This window comes from Oxyura jamaicensis, chromosome 4, assembly GCF_011077185.1.
Source record: "Oxyura jamaicensis isolate SHBP4307 breed ruddy duck chromosome 4, BPBGC_Ojam_1.0, whole genome shotgun sequence".
Lineage (NCBI taxonomy): Eukaryota > Metazoa > Chordata > Aves > Anseriformes > Anatidae > Oxyura > Oxyura jamaicensis.
The window spans coordinates 53585563-53603669 of NC_048896.1; the positions used below are offsets into that span (position 1 = coordinate 53585563).

Sequence of the window (18107 nt, forward strand, 5' to 3'; positions counted from 1 at the left end):
GTTCTCTTCTCTGCGTTACTTGTTACATCTAAATTGTCCTGTTATCTAGGTGTCTCTCAATGTTGCTGCTTTCCAAATTTTGTTGTATTGTTCACTCTTTAGTTTGAATTACTCCCTTGGTACATACAGTAGCATTTTTCCAACTGTGATTTTATTACTTGTTTCATATCTTTGCTCCTAATTTCTCTATAGCCTTTTGTATTATTTCTCTATCCACACTTGCGCTGGCAACTCCTCCTCCTCTCTTCCTACTTCCAATGAAAAGATCAAAATACACGGTAGTCTCTCTGATATTCCACAGGATGTCTTCCCAATGTGATAAACTGTCAGCAATTTGGCAGTGTCTTAATCTCAGTAGGAACTGGCTGTAGAAATTTTTAATGGCAAAACTGGTATAGGGTCTCCTCACCGAGTAAATCTTGCCAAGTAATAACAATTAACTGGATGTTAGATTTCTTGCTTACTGTATAAACAGTATTTTTCAGGTGAGGAATTAGACTTCAGAGGATGGGAAATGTAGTGGATAAAATGAACTGGGTATTGTGCATCAGTGAATAAATAAAATACATTTATTGCATGAGTGCATCTCCAACAGTATTTCCATATCTGTGTATTTCACCCTCTAAAGTAAGCATTTCTGATGCGTTGGCTGGCTCAACATCTTCAGGGACTATTACCTTAGAAATAACAGGGGTCCTGATGCTCCTAGAAGCAGAAAGAGGATGCTGTGCCCAGAGGGAACTGCCAGCGCTATTTTTTCTGCAAAGAAATAGCAGTTTTTTTACACTTGTGGCCTGATTTCCCCTTTTACTTTGTGTAGACAATTACACATGGGCAAAATCAAGGTAAAACACTGTCATTCCTATTCTGCAGAGCCTTATGCTTGCTTTGCAGAGGTATAAATGGCCTTGTACTCCTGCTCTAGTTTCAGCTCTGTGTTGCTAAAAAGTCTACCACAGGAGAAAGCATGGACCTTCAGGCAGTCTAAGAAAGCCCGTGGGGCTGATGGTGTGTCTCTCTCAGTGGCTGGAGAAGCTCCATTGAGGCATCATGTAGTTGTATGCTCTCCTGACCACGACCTAAGTGCTCTGCTTTCCAGCTTTTCTGTGTTCTCCTTGAACTCATGCTTTCCATGCTTCTAAAACATTGCAAGTTTTATTCTGTCGCTGTGTTTGCTGGGTTATGTGGCTCACAAGGTAAACTCAAGACCAGGGCATAGGTGATGGCTGGAAAAAAACAGAGGTCTTCTGTACCAGCTTCTCCAGACTTAGAGGATCTGTAATGGCAAGGTAGGTCAGGTTCAAGTTATCCTTTTGTAGCATCTATTCTGTTTCAGAAAGTAGTTCACTTCTGCACTTTATCTTTTATTAGAACTGTTTTAACCTTGGTCTTCTGGTAACTAAAAGTCTGTCTGCCTCTTGGAAAACCCCCAAACCCAACAATGACCGATCTTTCCATGTAATTTCTTAATTATTTCTGCATGTGAGTTTTGGCAGTGCTCCAACATTTGAAATCATTATGCTGCCTTGGAGTGCAAATAAGTGGGACTGGATTAATAAATTGTATGAAACATGGTGCCACACTTCATTATAATCCACTTATCAAAGTGGAAAAAACCTTTTAGTACATAAAGTGCATCTGCTTTTAATTTTCATTTTGATCTTCTCTTTGTGTGTTTTCAGACACAAGTGTACCTTTTCAGGGAGGCTTTTAATACTGCTGCCTGTCAGTTTCAAAGTTGTTTCTGAAGATGGCAAAATGGAGCTTGGAAATTCAGAATGCGTTAAGGAAAGCAAAGGACTGGACTATCCTCCTATAATAAGAAATTGGGGTTCAGTACATCACACTGAAATCTGGCATGAGTAGAAAGCTGATCACATTTTTGATGCTAGTGACCTTTTCAAAACTTCATTTTTTTTCTTTAAATTCAAGTTTTATCACCTTTACTTTCAACTTATGCTCCAGACAAGTGGAATTTTGCCTTTAGTCATTATCATTTTTCAAAGATACAGCAACTGCTTTTGATGCTGCTAGTGAAACCTGCCACTTACTGCATATAAAAATACATTGTCAGCCCAGTGAAACTGAGGTAAGCTTGTACAAAGGCTTTGTACAAAATGACCACCACCCTCAATCATCCATTTGCTTTGCTGACCTCACTTTACCATCTGGAGATGATGGTTGTTGCCAAAGAGACTGGGCTTTGGTAAAGATTAACTTTTATCTCATTTTAATAAGAAAACGACTCTATTTTATTAAGGTTAACCCAAAGGATTTTCATGCCGTTCATCCTCGTCTTGTAAGCAGTGATGTCTCAGTTCACGTGAGTGTTTATTAAATAGCCCATTGCAAGAAACTAAAATTAATTCAATTTGCATAATGCTACCAGAATTTTAATTGTTGAGACTGAATTAGAACTGTAAAAATCTGTGTTCAAACATGACTCATGTGAGGTTAAATGTGAATAGACTGAGGAGTTTTTTATTTATTTATTTTTTTTTTAATGTGAATGCGAAGGGTGAGGATATATACCACAAAGGAGCTGCTACCCTAATTCATGGGTGAATTCTGGATATAAATTAAATCCTAATTGGTCTTTAGTTTTTACTGAGCAAAACAAATTTTGCAACAGCAATTATGTCAATTAGGCAGAATGATCTTTGAAAGTAGAATGCAATAATTCAGTTTATGCCGTGGTGATGCTGTAATTATGCCTTGTGATGACTTTTAGCCTGTTAGTCTAGGTCTGATTTTCAATTTTATTTCCAGTGGCCACTGTCATTTGGGCTGAAATTTGTCATACTTGTTTTTACCTAAATATCCCTTTTCTTATTGTGAAGGAAAGGCATGATCCCTTTTAAGATCCCACCCTGACGTGCAAATTGTCTGCAAAATTTGGTATGCTTTAATAGATGACTTTTTAATACTCAGTAATAACTTTATAGGCATTGAAAATGATACAGCATGTGAACTGAGCTACCCATAGTTTTAGTTATTCGAGTCATGAGATTCCTGTGCAAAACATCACCAGTGGGTGACACCTGGGCTTGCTGCCTCAAGACAGAAATGCATTTTCCCTGTAGCTTTCCCCCAGCTCGCTGATTCCGGTGCTGTAGTCAGATCCAGCTTGGCTGGCTGAATGGGATCACAGGAGCATCACCAGCAAGATGAGGGGAGCTGTGCTAAAATTGGGATAATTGCTTGAATCAAAGCCTTGCCTGTGTTTTTGCTGGTGAATTAATTCTTGCTCAGCCTCTCAGGCTGGGGTGAATAAGCAGAGGGTGAAGTAGCAGTTTCCAGGGGCATGGGAGGGATGCCACGATCCATTCAGAAGCTGCTTTTCAGGGGGCTGTGAATGATGACTGTAGGCAGGGCTACCCAGCAAGCTTGACCTAAATTCGGGGGAAAGAGGCCTTGGACCCGTGGCTCTCTCATATATCAGCCTAGAAATTCTGCACCAGCTTCAGGGGGTTCTTGCAGAGACCCAGTCATCTCCTTAAAGATTCAAGTAGGTTTCGTGATCAGCGTAATATCCTTTTGGCTACTTCATTCTACTTCTGGTTTATGTTTAATAGTAAACATGCTGGGAAATTTCATTATAATCATCAAATGTTCTGATACGCCCTCATCCACTTTCTTCTGACTGTTCAGCCTTACCCAGAAGAACACAGAGCTGAGGTTCCTGGTAAATACAAATAAGTGCATAGATAAATTGAAAATATATAACAAACAGGAATACTTTTACATATTTCAAAGGGATAAAGCAGGCTTCTTTTTAAACCAGCAAACAAACCCAGAAAACTGTTAAGCTCACCTCAGTGAGCATCAAGTAGTATTTTGGTCAACGTTTCTGTGTTTGTGATCTCAAGAGATTCTGTTAAAAGCCTCTGACTGTATTGCTTTCAGCCTTTAAAAGAGAATTATTAGTGACCAGGGTTCCAGAGGAAAAGATCTGTCAATGTATGTGCTGGCCATATTTTAAATTGTTGCCATTATTCATAATAATATTCATTTTTATGGATTTAGCATATTTCCAGTGTGATCTGTAGTAAACTGTACATGAAAAATGGAAGAGAAAAATATGCTTTGAAGATAATGTGTCATTCACACAGAATAAAATTTATAATCTGCTGAACATGCTGACTGCAAGAACATAGCAGACTTGAACTTCTTTGTTTTTCGCAAACCATTTGGATAGTTACTTTAACAGAAAATTTTCACTGAGATCAAGAGTTGGGAAAAGTTTTACTGCAGGAAAGAAACTACCTGTTTTTCTGTATCTTATATAAATACCATGAATCTCATTGAAGGAGTCTGCCCAGAATTCCAAATTACAAAATGGAATTGACAAACCCAAGGTTAACACCGACTGTGTGCCTTGATTTTCCAAGTCTGCCCTGTGAGAATAGAAGCTCTTTCTTAGTTTGCCCTCTCAAATGATTGCTGCAAAGACCATTTGATACATGCCTGAGTGTATCAGTAGGATCGCGAGGCAGACTAAGTGGCTCGAGATAGAATCTCTCCATTCAACTCCCAGGGCCTGCGTACACTTAAAATATGAATATTTTTATGGAGGTGAATATTTTCAGTAGAGCATTCACCTTAGGGAGCCATACCATCAACAACGCATCCTTACGTTACACAGCAGCGATGCGTGTTCCAGAATGCAGCCCCCTCCTCCCCCTTAAACCTTCCCTTAATTGAACTTCATATTTCACGTAGATCTTACATCACAGCGTGTACTTCCTAAAGTCTGGTTGTAACAGTGAAGCATAGTGAGCTAGTCATAGAGCAAGACACAACATCATGTATGTGAGTGCAGCAGAATAGTTGACAGTTTGTATCAGTAAAAGTGGAAGGACATTTCTGTTGCAGTTTGGCTTTCAAATAAGCATCATGCAAAAAAGCATTTGCTGTCCTTCTATGCCATGTCTTGTACATAGACATTTTCCATCAAAGTGCATGAAAATTTGTAGTATGTCAAGAATGCCTTATCAGATTTTTAGCATGGGAAAGCAGAGGTAAGCATCGTGCGTGCAACATGATCTCTTGTAAATCTACCATGCATGCTGCTCTGCAGATAACAGAATTTAGAGACTTCAAAATTAGTCTTCATTTAAAATTCAAACCAAAATGAGAAATTGGAAACTTGCAGTAGAATAAAATGCTATAAAATATTAGATATCTGAGTTTGTCAAAAACAAAGATACAACATTAGATATCTCAGTATCATCTGAACATTTAATTGTTACTCTGTCTTACTGTATACAGTATAATATAAAATCAAAAACAATTGAACAGAAAACTGACTTCAAAACAGAAACAAAATGATTTAGCTCTGTAACAGGATATTTTGGTGTTTGTAGATATTTTTCCTTGGTTTTCCTCCTAACCAGATTTCCAATGCAGTGTGATTTCACTGGATCTGAAATGCTTTGCAAGAATCAGATACTTTGCCTGTAAAATGTCTTTTTTTTTTTTTTTTTTTCTCCTCTTCCTTTTCTGTGCTATTTAGTATGATTCAACATTTCTGCATAAAAAGAGAATTACCGTGTAGTTAAGCTCCTTTTGCAGAGCATCCACCATGCTGCATGGTCAGGTTTAAACTTCGATCATGCTGAACCAAGAGCTTTGTTGGGTGCTCTGGGCTTCGGGAGGCCCCAGCTCTCCTCCTCACCCAACTGTTGGTGTGGCTGCTTGGTGCAAACTCTGCCTCTATTGTGGAGATGCAGGTGGGACCCCAAAGCCCAGCGCTTGGAGGAGCCCTGGGGATGGTTGCAGCCCAGGTTTTCTCCAAGTTCCAGCCTGGGGCATATCTTGTGCCAGTGGTTCAGTCCCCCTGGATAACAGGATGGCTGGAGGTCCCAAGCAAAGACTTTGAGAAGCTTTCCAAGGTTGTGCAGCATGTTCTAAACACGACACAAGCAAATGCATGTGTCTCAAATAATAGAAATTTATGTGTGTTTTCTTTCTGACTTGTCTCACTGTTGTTAATAAGAGTTCATCTCTGCTGGATGGTTTCTCCTGCAGAACACTAGCCTCGTTTAGGCTACATCCCAGGCTCCCTTGCCAAATTTCCTCTCTCTCCTTGATCCCTCTCATCGATGCCCTTTCAGTCTGCTTAAAATAGTGAGTGAGAACAATTTTTATGACTTCTCGTCTCCTTTGCCAGGATCACCAGACGTACCAATTGTTTGTGTTAACCTGGTCTCAGGCCAGTGTGAAAGCAAGTTTCCTGAGGGAGAAGCAGCAGGAGACAGTCTCCATATCGGAATCGCCAGAGCACTGAAATCAGCCCTCTTTGATGTGCATGGGGAGAACACAGTAGTATGGCAACTTGAAAACTTCCACGTATCGTATTTCTCTAGCTATTGCATTAGGTATTCACTGATGGCTAATCCTGGGGAAAGCATATTCCCCATTTTGGCTGCAGAGATTTAAAGTAGACGTTTGCATGTAGTCTCTATCGATACGCAGCTGTGATGCTGTAAAAAAGCACTAGAGGGGACGCAGCAGTCCCTGCTTCACTTCCAGAAAGAAAGGAAGTTGGCTTTATATCCATAGTCACCGCGGGTAGAAGCACTGGTACTTCATCTTTCCTTTCAAATTTCAGCTTTCTGGAGGAAACGTGTGGTAGTCCATGCACAGGGTGTTTGATCATAATGTAATCCCCACCTGAGAACGACCTGCAGCTCTTTCTCTGGGATACTTGGAAAGAATTGGTAGCATGTATTTCAGTCGGTACCTTGTATAACATGGTAATGAGAAATAGTAGTTAAACACAAGGTATAAAACACATAGAAAAATAGTGTGTTGCTGGAGTTAACAGACTGTTCTCAATATTTGAGCACCAAGTAACTGATGTGCCCGTGCTTTTAAAAGCACCCTAGCCGGATTCTGTAGACCCCACAGCGAGCGATGCTCTTGAGACTGTGCTTTTATCCATATCCCAGCTGGTTTTGCGCTACTTTGCTTGGGTGTATGAAATGAGCTGTAACCTTTGACTGCAGTGTAAAAGCACCCTATGAAATGACTAGTTACAGGTTGAGCGGAGGAAATGACGCATTTGGAAGGAAATGAACAACCTGAAGAAATAGTTGTGGAACAGGAGAAGAGGGGTAGAGCACTAAAGATGAAAGTAGATAAGGGAGAAGGGTAGGTGAGAAAATAAACTTTACTGAAGGAAAGAAAAAAAAAAGGGCAGGGGAAGGAGAATTACAAAATTATAACAGAAAATGTAGATAAATGAATCCACTAATGGCTAAAAAAACGGGGAGGTGTCTTGGGGTCTAGAAGTAGCAAGAGAATGAGCAGCAAGTAGGCAATATCCCAGTGTGGTGAGTATTTTTCCAAAATCAACACAAATCTTAAGTCTTTAAAATAATGGAGGGAAAGCTCTAAATTCATGCTTCAGAGAAGGTTGTAGACTATACTAAGCACAATTGGTAATAATTACCTTCATGGATCAATATTGTTGTCTTGAACAATTGACAGATACAACTTTTGTCTGCAGCCGAAAAGTGTTTGGTCTGGGAGTGGTACACCCAGAAGAGTAGAGCTGTGGAGTGATGAAGGAGGTAGACCCTGAAGTGGGCCTGAGTTTTGGGAAACCCTGAGATCAGTATCAGAAACACAAACAGTGAGCATTCACTGTATAAAACTAAGGGGCAATATTCATATCTCAGCTCTGTACCTTGTCTGTGGCATTTATAAGCTTATTCTGCATTACTCATAAATCTTAGCATGAGGAACCGAGTTTATTAGTTTACCATGGTCAGACCAGACTGGTTTAAGCAGAGCTGAAGAAGTTAATTACCAAATGCTTCAGGTAGGTCTAGCAATGAGTAACCAACTGCAGAGAGGGACCCGCCGTGGCCACAGCCCCGGGAGCTGCAGTGGGGAGGAGGGGGCTGCGGCTGCGCTGGGACTGCAGCTCGGGAGGGACTGCCCTAATCTGTTTCCCAGGTTGTTCGAACCAGTTCAAGAGCAGTAAAACAAGGTTATGTAATTGACATGTGATGTAGCCTAAAATAGTGACTGCAAACATAGGCTGCTGTTGCTGGGCAGTTGTCAACTGCTTAAAAAAAAAAAAAAAAAAAAAAAAAAACTCAACTGTGTAACAAATGGACCTTTTAAATGAAAATGCAGTTCTGATTTCCGTTGAATAGCAGGCTTTTTACTTTACTTTTTTTTTTTTTTTAATTGTAAGGAATAGAGGCAGTGGGAAAACTGAAATTTTGAAAGAGATTCATCTTACTGTACTTATCATGCTGATTTATTTGAGAGTACCTACGGCAGATTGTGAAATAAAAACCTCAGGTATATGCAGTTTGTTTCTTCAAAGTGTGATATAATTCCTTTGAAAGAGAAAATCCTTTTTTTCATATGGGAAATTATTGTGACAAGCTTTAGCAGGAATTTTATTTATATTTGATCTATAAAAAGAAACAGTTTATTTTTATTAATTACAAGAGCTTGTGTGGATTACAGTAGTAACAACGGTTTCACAAAATATGCGAAGGTCTCGGAGCTGGCTGAGAGGAGCACATCACGTAGCCTGAGAGCATGGACAAGAGGCTGGGATGTGCAGGATATGTGTTGCAGGAGGCAACCCCCTTCATTAGGGCTATGCCAGCAAGCAGGAATTCCCAACACGAAGTTCTGTTTGCTGACCAGATACTGTCAAGGTGAGAGGCATCCTTTCCTCCTACTGATCATCTGCCACAGGTTTTTTGTGCTTCCTTCAGCAGAGAAAAGTGGCTGCAGGGGCCATCGAGGGGCTGGTGGGTAAAGGGGAGGGATGGAGAAGAGCAGTAAAAAATGCTTATGGAATTGAGGGGCTCATAATGTAGAAGTATAGACATTGAACCCAGATTTTTTTCTCCCCTGTCATTCACTAGGATAATGGGTAAAGTGGGTGGTTACGCTAGCAAATGCAGACAAGCAGCAGGAGGGTCTTCAGATGAGCTTCCCTGTGCCGAGGAGGCCAGGTAGTAACATTTAACATCTCTGTGCACCTGCTCGAGCCAGTGCTGATCAGCATTTAAACCCAAAAGACTTTTATTGTGTCCTTGTGGGCAAGGGACTATGGGGACAACCCAGCCCTGGTGCTAGCCCAGAGGCTCCAAAGGGATCATAGCCCTGATGGGCAGCTCCAGGCCGTGGGGCTGGAGGGGAATTCTGGCTCCTTCAACCCCAAGCTGGCCTCTGCTGCAGGAAGGCAACTTTGCCTTAGTTTTCAGAGTTAATGTATTAATTCTCTTTGTGGAGGGAGAAGGAAAATTTGTGAATTTCACATGCGTTTTTATATACTTCAGTGAGATGTTATTTTAGAAGTTGAGTTTTTTTAAAGCCTGTTCTGCTTTATTTGCTCCTTAGCTGCCGCTCCTGTTTTCACACTTTCCCCTACTTTTGCGAGGCTTCCTCAATCGCGCCTTTGTTTTGGGTCCCAAAATTCGCTGCCATTTCAGAGGCCAGCTTTCAGACTTTCCCCTTGTCTTTCCCAGGGGATGCTGCAGTAGCCCCAGCCAAGGAAAGAGAGAGCATCAGCTCCCGGGTGAAGGCGGGCAATGCCTCCAGCACAAGGCAGGGAACAAGGCAGCAGGGCTGCAGGAAAGGAGCTGGGCGGCGGAGCGGAGCCCGAGCGAGCATGAGTCAACCAGGCAATGCAATTGCCAAAAGACAAATGTGGTGCAGGATTGTATTAGCAGGAGTGTTGTGTGCAAGGTGCAGGAAGTAACCATGTTATTGTGCTTAGCGATGGTGAAACTCAGCGAGAGGAACACATCCAGTGTTGGGCGCTATGTTTTATGAAAGAAAGCAGAGAAGAATAAGAGGAATGATGACAGATTTAGGAAACATGACCTGTGAGGAAAGATTGAGAGAACTGGATTTGTTTAGTCTAGCAAAGAGATGGGGAACATACATTTTTTGATAAGCATGAGATTGTTGTAAAGGAGATGACAGTCTATTACTCTGTGTGTCTTGGGGGGAGTGCTAACTTCCCTTTCTGTTGCAAAATATTCCTGTTTAGGTTAACTGCAAAGGGAAAAAATACAGCCTAAAGGCTCACTAATCACTGGCCTAGTCACATGGTTTGCAGGGAAGTTGCAGAAAACCTTTCCTCAGAAGGTTCGTAGGCAAATTTAGAGGGGTGAAAAAAATCTGCCTGAACTATGAAGCTAGTCTTATCTTGCTTCCATGAGTGGGCTTGAATTAAACAGTCTTTGGATCCTCTTCCAGCACTACGCTTTTTTCTTCTTTCTTTTTTCTTTCTTTCCTTTTTTTTTCTTTACGACGTTTAACACTTGATCATAGTAGTTGCTATTTTAACAAGAGAGCAGAAATATAGAGGACTTAGTAATGACTTGCAGTTCCTGACTTAGACTTTGAAAAACTTTAAGAAAAAAAAAAAAAGGCAGCAGAGAGAACATGTGGAATATTTCACAAACTGCTGTAATTTTCTAATTTTGCCTTAGACAGTAACAGAAATATTACTGGCAAGAAATATTTAGACCCCGTTCCTACTGCGGACTTGCATGGCTTGATGTATCATGAAGAGTGCAGTAGCGCTCTGCCCGCGTATATGAGCTCATCTGAGCAAGTCACTTTTTGGGACTCGTGGTTCAGTCACTATGATGGAATTTTAAAGTGGATAAAGGCACAACCGATGCTGCAGGTTTCTGCTGCAGCCTTATTTGGGCAGTAATTCATAGGCCAGATAAGAACTGCTTTTTTTCCTCTCCCCTTCTGAATTTTGCTTGTTCAAGAAAATGCAGTAAGAGGACAAGACTCAACTTCATGAGTACTTCCTTTTTGTTTTCTTTCGTAGTCCTATAAAATTAGGGAATCAAAGACTTTAAATGCTTTTCAGTTCTCTCATCTGTTAAATATTCTTGTGTGTGGTTTATTATGTGTCTTCCTGTGGGATATAGTGACATAGTAACTTGAAAAGTGCAAACTAAAATATTCCTTCAGCTGTACCGTGAATATGACAGACCTTTATTTCTTCTTAATATGCAACAGTGTAGTATGTATTCATTATTTATTTTGAACTGGAAATTTTCCTGGCATCTTTTGTATCTATGTATTTTAAATGGAATAGGAATTACCTCGTATAAATGCACTTAATGAGGGTATATATAAAAATCACTTTCATCTTAATGCATTAGCACATGGGAGATGAGAATTTGATATCTACTCTGTCGCTTTCCAACCCACTTGTGGGTGATTAAACTGGATAAAAAGAATAACTGGGTTAAGCTAAGCATAAGCTATATGGAAAGATCAATATGCTTCCTGAGAGGGTTAAAAATCTAGCCACCACGAAAGCAACAGCCTCCTTGCAGGATGATCTCCATCACTTCATTGAGAACCTGAAGAGTCTGGAAGGTCTTGAGAGAGTCACATCAGTCGCAGGTGTGTAGGTTTGTTTGGTTTTGTTTTATTTTGAAGATAAGGGGCACGAGTGAGGATCATGCTACAGAAATGGAAGATTCTGATTCATTATGAGAGTCTTTGCTTTACTAACTTATTTTTCAGAATCAGTTTTATTTCAGAAATAATGTTTTGATTGCATGGAAATCTGAAGCTTTTTTCATAATAGGTGATGATAAAAAAAAATCATATTCAGTTGAATTTTTTTTCTTTAGTATGTGATACTGTACTATACATAGAAGGTTTGCCTAAATACTGATCTCTTCCCTTTTTTAAGGGTTTTCAAGTTATTTTCATTAATGTAAGTTTTAAGATGGCCATGGTTATTTAATTAATAAATACAAGAAAATAAAATAAATTTAATGATCTCTCTGATCTACAGAAGACATTTGCTTACTAGAAAAACTACTTACAGATCTTGTACCATATGTTAGTATTCAGAGATACACGATTCAAAAACTGAGGAGCCTTTACTAAATTATGTTTTCTGAAATTATTTAGCCTAGAGTTGATGGGTTAGAAAGTATTAATTACAGGCTACCTAAACCATTTGAAGTGTGACTTATGGAAGTACTCAGCTATAGTGGGAGGATTCCTTATGAAGTCACCATGTGACAGTGATCGAGGCAAATAAACGTTTCTACAATATTTAAGAATGTGACCCAAGTAATTATCATGGAGTACATAAATGTTAACCTCTTTTTATTAAACTCATTAGCTTTTGAAAGCAGTAATGAAAAATGTTGACTTAACAGGTGTACAGTTTCATAGAACAAACTGCCTTCAGGGAGGTTCTGCAATGGGGTTCATTTTGCAGCATTAGAGCTGACTTGTCATATTAATAGCCTGCACCCGCCTGTGAAAGCCTAAAAATGGTATTGCAGTACTCTGTGATGTACAAAGGACATTGTATGAACACTGAACAATCGTACTTACATTCCTCACCAAAAAATAACTATTTTTCCCCTTTCTCCACAAAATCAGTATAAGAATCCAGATACCAGTGTTTGTAAAGATATATAAACCATCTTTATGCTGTGTATCATTATTTTAAACACTTGTGTTTTCCACTTTAATTTCACTTTCATGCTGCTGCTTCTTTAGGAGATGTGTTCAGTACAGAGCAAAAATGCAAATAGGAATTAAGTACATTCTTCTCTTGTGTATCTGGTTTTTGTACAGATCACTCCATACTATAAACATTATGTGATAAGCAGGTTTTCAGTCTGTGATTAGCTAAGAATTTTATCTTTTTATTATTTTAGCAGGCCTACTTAAAGATCAGCTGATGGATATTGATGCTGTCACTAAATTATTGTTCATCTTGAACATGTCTGGCATAACTTCATGAGCTTCATTTCATGAATTATTGTGCCCACGTTTTATTGTTTTTCGGCGGTGCCACAGTGCTAGTTGAAGTCCCTTAATAAAAGCACTGACTTGTCAATCTGCTTGGTGGTTAGACATCTAAAGAGTTATTATCTAAGTGACAATAACTCTGTGGTATTACAGTAACACTTTGCTTGCTCAAATAAGGTTGAATCAATCTTTGTGTGTGATGCTCAGTGAAGAGATGCAAGAAATAGCCCAAATTTGAGTTCACTGTCTAAATAGATAATGTTGGCTAGGGGTGAACGGAAGTCAGATGTAGAGATAGCAAATTACTTATCTGAAGTTTTAAGGCCAATTCCTGAAAGAACCTAAAATAGAACCCAGGTCTCCTGTGTCCCATGAATATTCTCTTTGACTTTCCCTGAGGAGGCATTTGTGTATTGTGGAAAATGTCTCGGCAAAAATACCTTAAACCTCTTGTTCTGCAGCAGCTCTGTCCCCTTATCGAGCATGCGTCTTTGTTCCCGCTTCCCTGTACATTTCATCTTCATTGCTTATGAATCTCTCAATTTTATTCCTCATTGGTATAACTGCAGTTGCAGTCCTATTTTTTTCCCTCTGTCTTGTGTATCTTTGTTACAAACTTGTGTTTAGTTTACAGACTAATGAGTTTCTTACCTTCTTTCTAAAATGCCTCTCCCCAGGGCTTGGTAGCTCTTACAGTGCCAGCTGTGTACACCTGCAGCACATTGTTGTATTTTACACTGGACTGTTTTCTCAAATTTTGGGTGCTAGCAAATCCTGCAGCATTGTACTTTTGTGAGCTGTGTCCTTTCCTTTCATCCTTCTGGAAACTCTTTGTATCCTTTTTGTCACATTTGCTGCAATTGCTTCTTGTGGCTTCCCCACATCCCAGTGTGCCACCTCTGGATTCAGGCAGCTCAGATAATCTTTCTCTTTCTTTTCCTGTCATGCTGCACTAACCCCTTGTGGCTTCCTTTCTTCCACATCCAATTCAAGCACCTTATTTTGAAAAGTCCATGTATGTGGTGCTGCCCTTGCCTGGCACGCCGCATCCGTTTGCTCTACCTACATTCCTCCCACAAAGCAAAACTCCTTTTGAGTCTTCAAGTTGTTAAATGCCAGCCTATTTTCCATCTTGCCATGTATTTCCCTTCTGCTAAATGTTGTGTATTAAATACCTGCTGTCTCTTCATGAGTGTTTCTGTGGGGCTTTACAGAACAGAAATGATATGTTGTGATTTAAACCTGCTTTGGTAAACCCTTCAGAAACTTGCTATGTAGAAGAAGGTATTAAATCAGAAATCAAGCACTCTGTGAACTGGTTAAAGAAAATGGAGTATATTCAGAACATCAACCTTCACCTGGCATTTCTGCCTCAGGTCATGAACTTCTTTAACACGAGACTGGCCCTTGGGTATATAACTGAGTTGCTGGGCTGCTTTGTGGTACTGCACATGTAAGGATATTTGAAAAAGATCAAACCAATCAGTTGTTGTATGAAGAAAAAAAAAAAAAAGAAAAAAAAGTGAAGTCCTGCTTAGAAGAAAGAGCTCTTTCCCAAATTAAGCAGAAGAAAAGCTCATAGTAAGGCCCGTGATAAGTTACTAAGGTTACTGGGAAGACCAAAGAATGGGATTGGGAATTTCTGCATTAATAAGAAACCCAAAATGACTGCAAAATGAGAGGAAAATAAATTGGAATTATTTAAATACATACTCTAATAAAGCATTTCGGTTTTTGGTTCATTCAGGACAGCACAATTATCTGTGTGCGGGAAGGAACGACTGCATAATTGATAAGATTCGGAGGAAGAACTGCCCAGCCTGTCGATTGCAGAAATGTCTGCAAGCTGGAATGAATCTAGGAGGTAAGTAGAATATTAATAGTTTGGTCTCTTAATTTGATTAGGCAAAAATATTGGAAATGTGCAGCCTTTTTATAGTTCTGGCAGCTGCATAATCTCCGAAGTTTAAGGTGGAATTATCCTGAAGAAGTGCTTAATAGCTAATAAACTCTATTGTCATTCTAAATCAGCTTTTGGAGATATGTATTCTATGGCTCAGAAAAAAGAAAGTGGGTGTTTTATGATGACAGTAATTTTACTGGAAGCTCATATAGCTAAAAGTGTTAAGGCTTCAAGGCTTGCATAATTTTTTTTGGTGATGAGCATTCTCTAGAATACTAAAAAACATTTTATACCACCATGAAAAACAAATGCACATGCAGTGAAACCTCTCAACTTTTTTTGTTGATGCTTATTTGACATTTATATTGATTCATTTTGCAACTGTTTGTATATGCAATTACTTTCATGATGTTTCTCTGTCATTCATATGCCTATAACAAAAGGCAAAAACTTTTCTTAATAATTAAAAGTATCTTGAACACTGTATTTTAACAAAACTTATAATAGTTTTTTCCATTGTTTTAATTCTTCAATTACAATGTCTACACAATTCTGTCTGTGCTTCAGTAGGCATCTTGTTACGAGTCATCTCCCTGAGCAAATTGTATTATAAATCACTTTTTCCCAACACTCAGGTTTATTATAGAGTCTGTGGCTGGGGGTTTGGGTACTGCTACAGGTCCTTTCCCTGATGCACAGAGTAACCATTTCCTTAGGATGTTTTTACTGTTACAGAAAGTTATAACGTGGTCACATAATTCCTCGAAATTCTTTCCTCTCTCTCAATTATTTTTTTATCCACCTGGACCTACTGTTAGAACTGCTTTAGTTTAGTTCTGTAGACACATTTAGCTGCTTGTCTTTCGTAGGTTCTATGCAAAATGCAGGTTCATGTGTGCTTCCTGATGCCTTTTCTACCTCCCCATCTTCTTTTTGTGCCTTATCTTGTGGCAGAAATGCTCAAGCAAGCTGTTCCTCACTCGTTGTGGAGAGTAGCCCTACCCTTTTCTCCCATTAGGACCTTTTTCACACCTCTCTGCCAGTTTTGAGATGCTGCATTGCCCCCTAGGCCCCTTGTTTCTGATTCCTAAAGGAGAACAGGCCAAATTGCTGGGCATAAGCTTAGTTTGATGGGGTTGCTTTTTGCATTTGCCAAAGTGCTGTAAATGAGGAATACATTGAAAAATCTTCCCTTTTGTTTGGATCTCGGTAGTCTGCTGGAATTTGTTTGCAAATACTGATCTTCATTTAATGACCTAGGAGGCAGAGCCTACCTCTACAATGCAGTTGTAGAGACGTGCAGATGAGCTTTGTGGTTTTAGCTGTTTTGGTGATTTCCTTCACTTAGAGAAACTAAGATGAAATTCTCAGTCCTGATTCAATCCTTTTCTGCCACATAAGAGAACCTAAACGGCATAAAGCAGTCCTTCCATTGTTGCAGTGGAGAAGATGGTAGGGACATGGCTGCGGATGGGGATGCAATATGTTGCCTTGTGCATGGTCCAGTAGAGAAAAGCCATGTTGGAGGCAGGGGGGAGGACTGCCAGACTGCAGCCCAGAGACAGGGCTGCCAAATCACACTAACAGACCTTTCAGTCTTTGAGCTGGCCCCGGTCTGGTAGGAAACGTTGATGGCTTAAAGCCATTAGCAGCTTAAGTCCTCCTTCCTCGGTGGCACTCTTTGCATTGGGCATCTTTGGAGGAGCAACACAGCATCTCAGACTTAATTTTGGGAACTTACATGTGCTGTTGCAGGGGTTTCTTATATGATGGAGATCATAATGAAAAAAGAGGTTGAAGTGGCAAGAATAGTTATTAATGCAGATTTGAAAACAGCAATTTTCTTTTCACAGAAATTTCCAAGGTTTGGTACTAAGAAACAATATTTCATAATTAACTTGAGTATACAGTGTGTGTTCATACTGTTATGAAGATACATGATAGCTTGTAGTTTCATCAGTGGACAGCCTAGTTTTGCCAAGGATATACGCTACTCCTATAAAAAATTACTTTTACCTGTTTCTAGTTTGGACTTATAACAAAAACATGCAAGTATTTTGTTAGGCATTGTGAGCAGTAAAGAGCTGGAGGAAAATGAATTTATAAATGCGATTTAGTTTAAATCCTATTTGCAGCATAGTACTCTCTCTAGCTGAGTCACACTGCACAGTGCTGTGCTCTTTGTGCAGTAGATCTAATTTAAGCTCTCACCCTCCAAATGGAAGCAAAGGTAAACACAAAAAACAAATGGCACTGGAGATGCCTATGTGTCTGATTAATGGGAAAAATAGCAAGGTGATATGCAAAAGGGTCATAAGCGTAGCTCAGGGCTGAGGAGTGGGCAAGCTGCTGAAGCCATGGACATTTCTACTTTTGGATGATTACTGTGATTTATGCCCTCACTTTGATGGGGGAATAAAGCAATTGATACAGAAGAACTGTTGCTGTACAGGACAAGTTCCTGTCTTCCATGGGCTGGAAAAAAATTTGACTCTCTTTTGCATCCCTCTCTCTCTACAGGGAGGCTGCACCCCAGGCTGCCACCCAGCTCCCAGTTACCACAATAGGGTGTTTTAGAAAGCAAAGAGAAAACATCTTGTAATGTGAAAATTTCTGATTGTCTTCCTACTGTAACCAAAGCTACTCATCTCTGTAGTGGAAAAATGGAAATCAGAAAGATTTTTCCGTGTTTCCTGCAACACATTTTTGCTCAATCTCTGATTAATCTACTGATCTTTGTTTTTTGTTTTTTCAGTTATATTCTTTCTCAATTTTTTTAACTTTCTTTCGTTTACTGTGCCAAAGTGTTGCAGGTTTGTTTTGATCAGATATCTTCTACTTCGCAGCATGCTAACTATTTTTTCTATACAAAAAAATAATATTTTGATGTGTGGCAGCATGCCATGCTTTAAGCACCTTTTACAAAAATACGTGTAATTCAGTGCTACAAACTACACCTTGTTATGAATGCTCAACCAAATTAATGTAGCAGTTTTATTGTTTACCTTCTCCTTTTGTTTGTTGAAAAATTGTGGAGTTCTCCATGCTCTTATCCTCTAATAGTCTTTAGAGAATTATTCATCAAGTCAGCAAATAATTTACCTAATTACGTTCTTTTCTCGATTTTTGTTTTGATTTCATAAGAAGCATCTGCAACCTGTAATTTCTGCAAAGCTGAAGTTGCCAAATACCAAATTAATTCATCCTACTCATTTCTAGAAAGTGTGCCTGTGCACTGCAGACAGACATATCCCTTCAGCAGGCAGGACTCTCAAACTTTTTTGGGAATCATAGTTTGTTTGTTGTGTGGTTGTTGTTTTTTTTAAACTCCAGTGCCATATGCTAGACTTAATTATTGGAAGAGATTCAGAGTGAGCAACTGCACTATGAAGGTATGCTGGCCCATTTT

At 39.5% G+C, this 18107-nt stretch overlaps 1 protein-coding gene across 1 annotated transcript in view; it reads left to right on the top strand.

Moving 5' to 3' along the window:
• NR3C2 (nuclear receptor subfamily 3 group C member 2) overlaps positions 1-18107 on the top strand; it is a 202192-nt gene that overhangs the window by 128466 nt on the left and 55619 nt on the right. The window contains exon 3 of the mRNA XM_035323874.1: positions 14543-14659. Within this exon, the coding sequence (XP_035179765.1) occupies positions 14543-14659 (117 nt within the window). The remainder of the gene's footprint in view (positions 1-14542; positions 14660-18107) is intronic.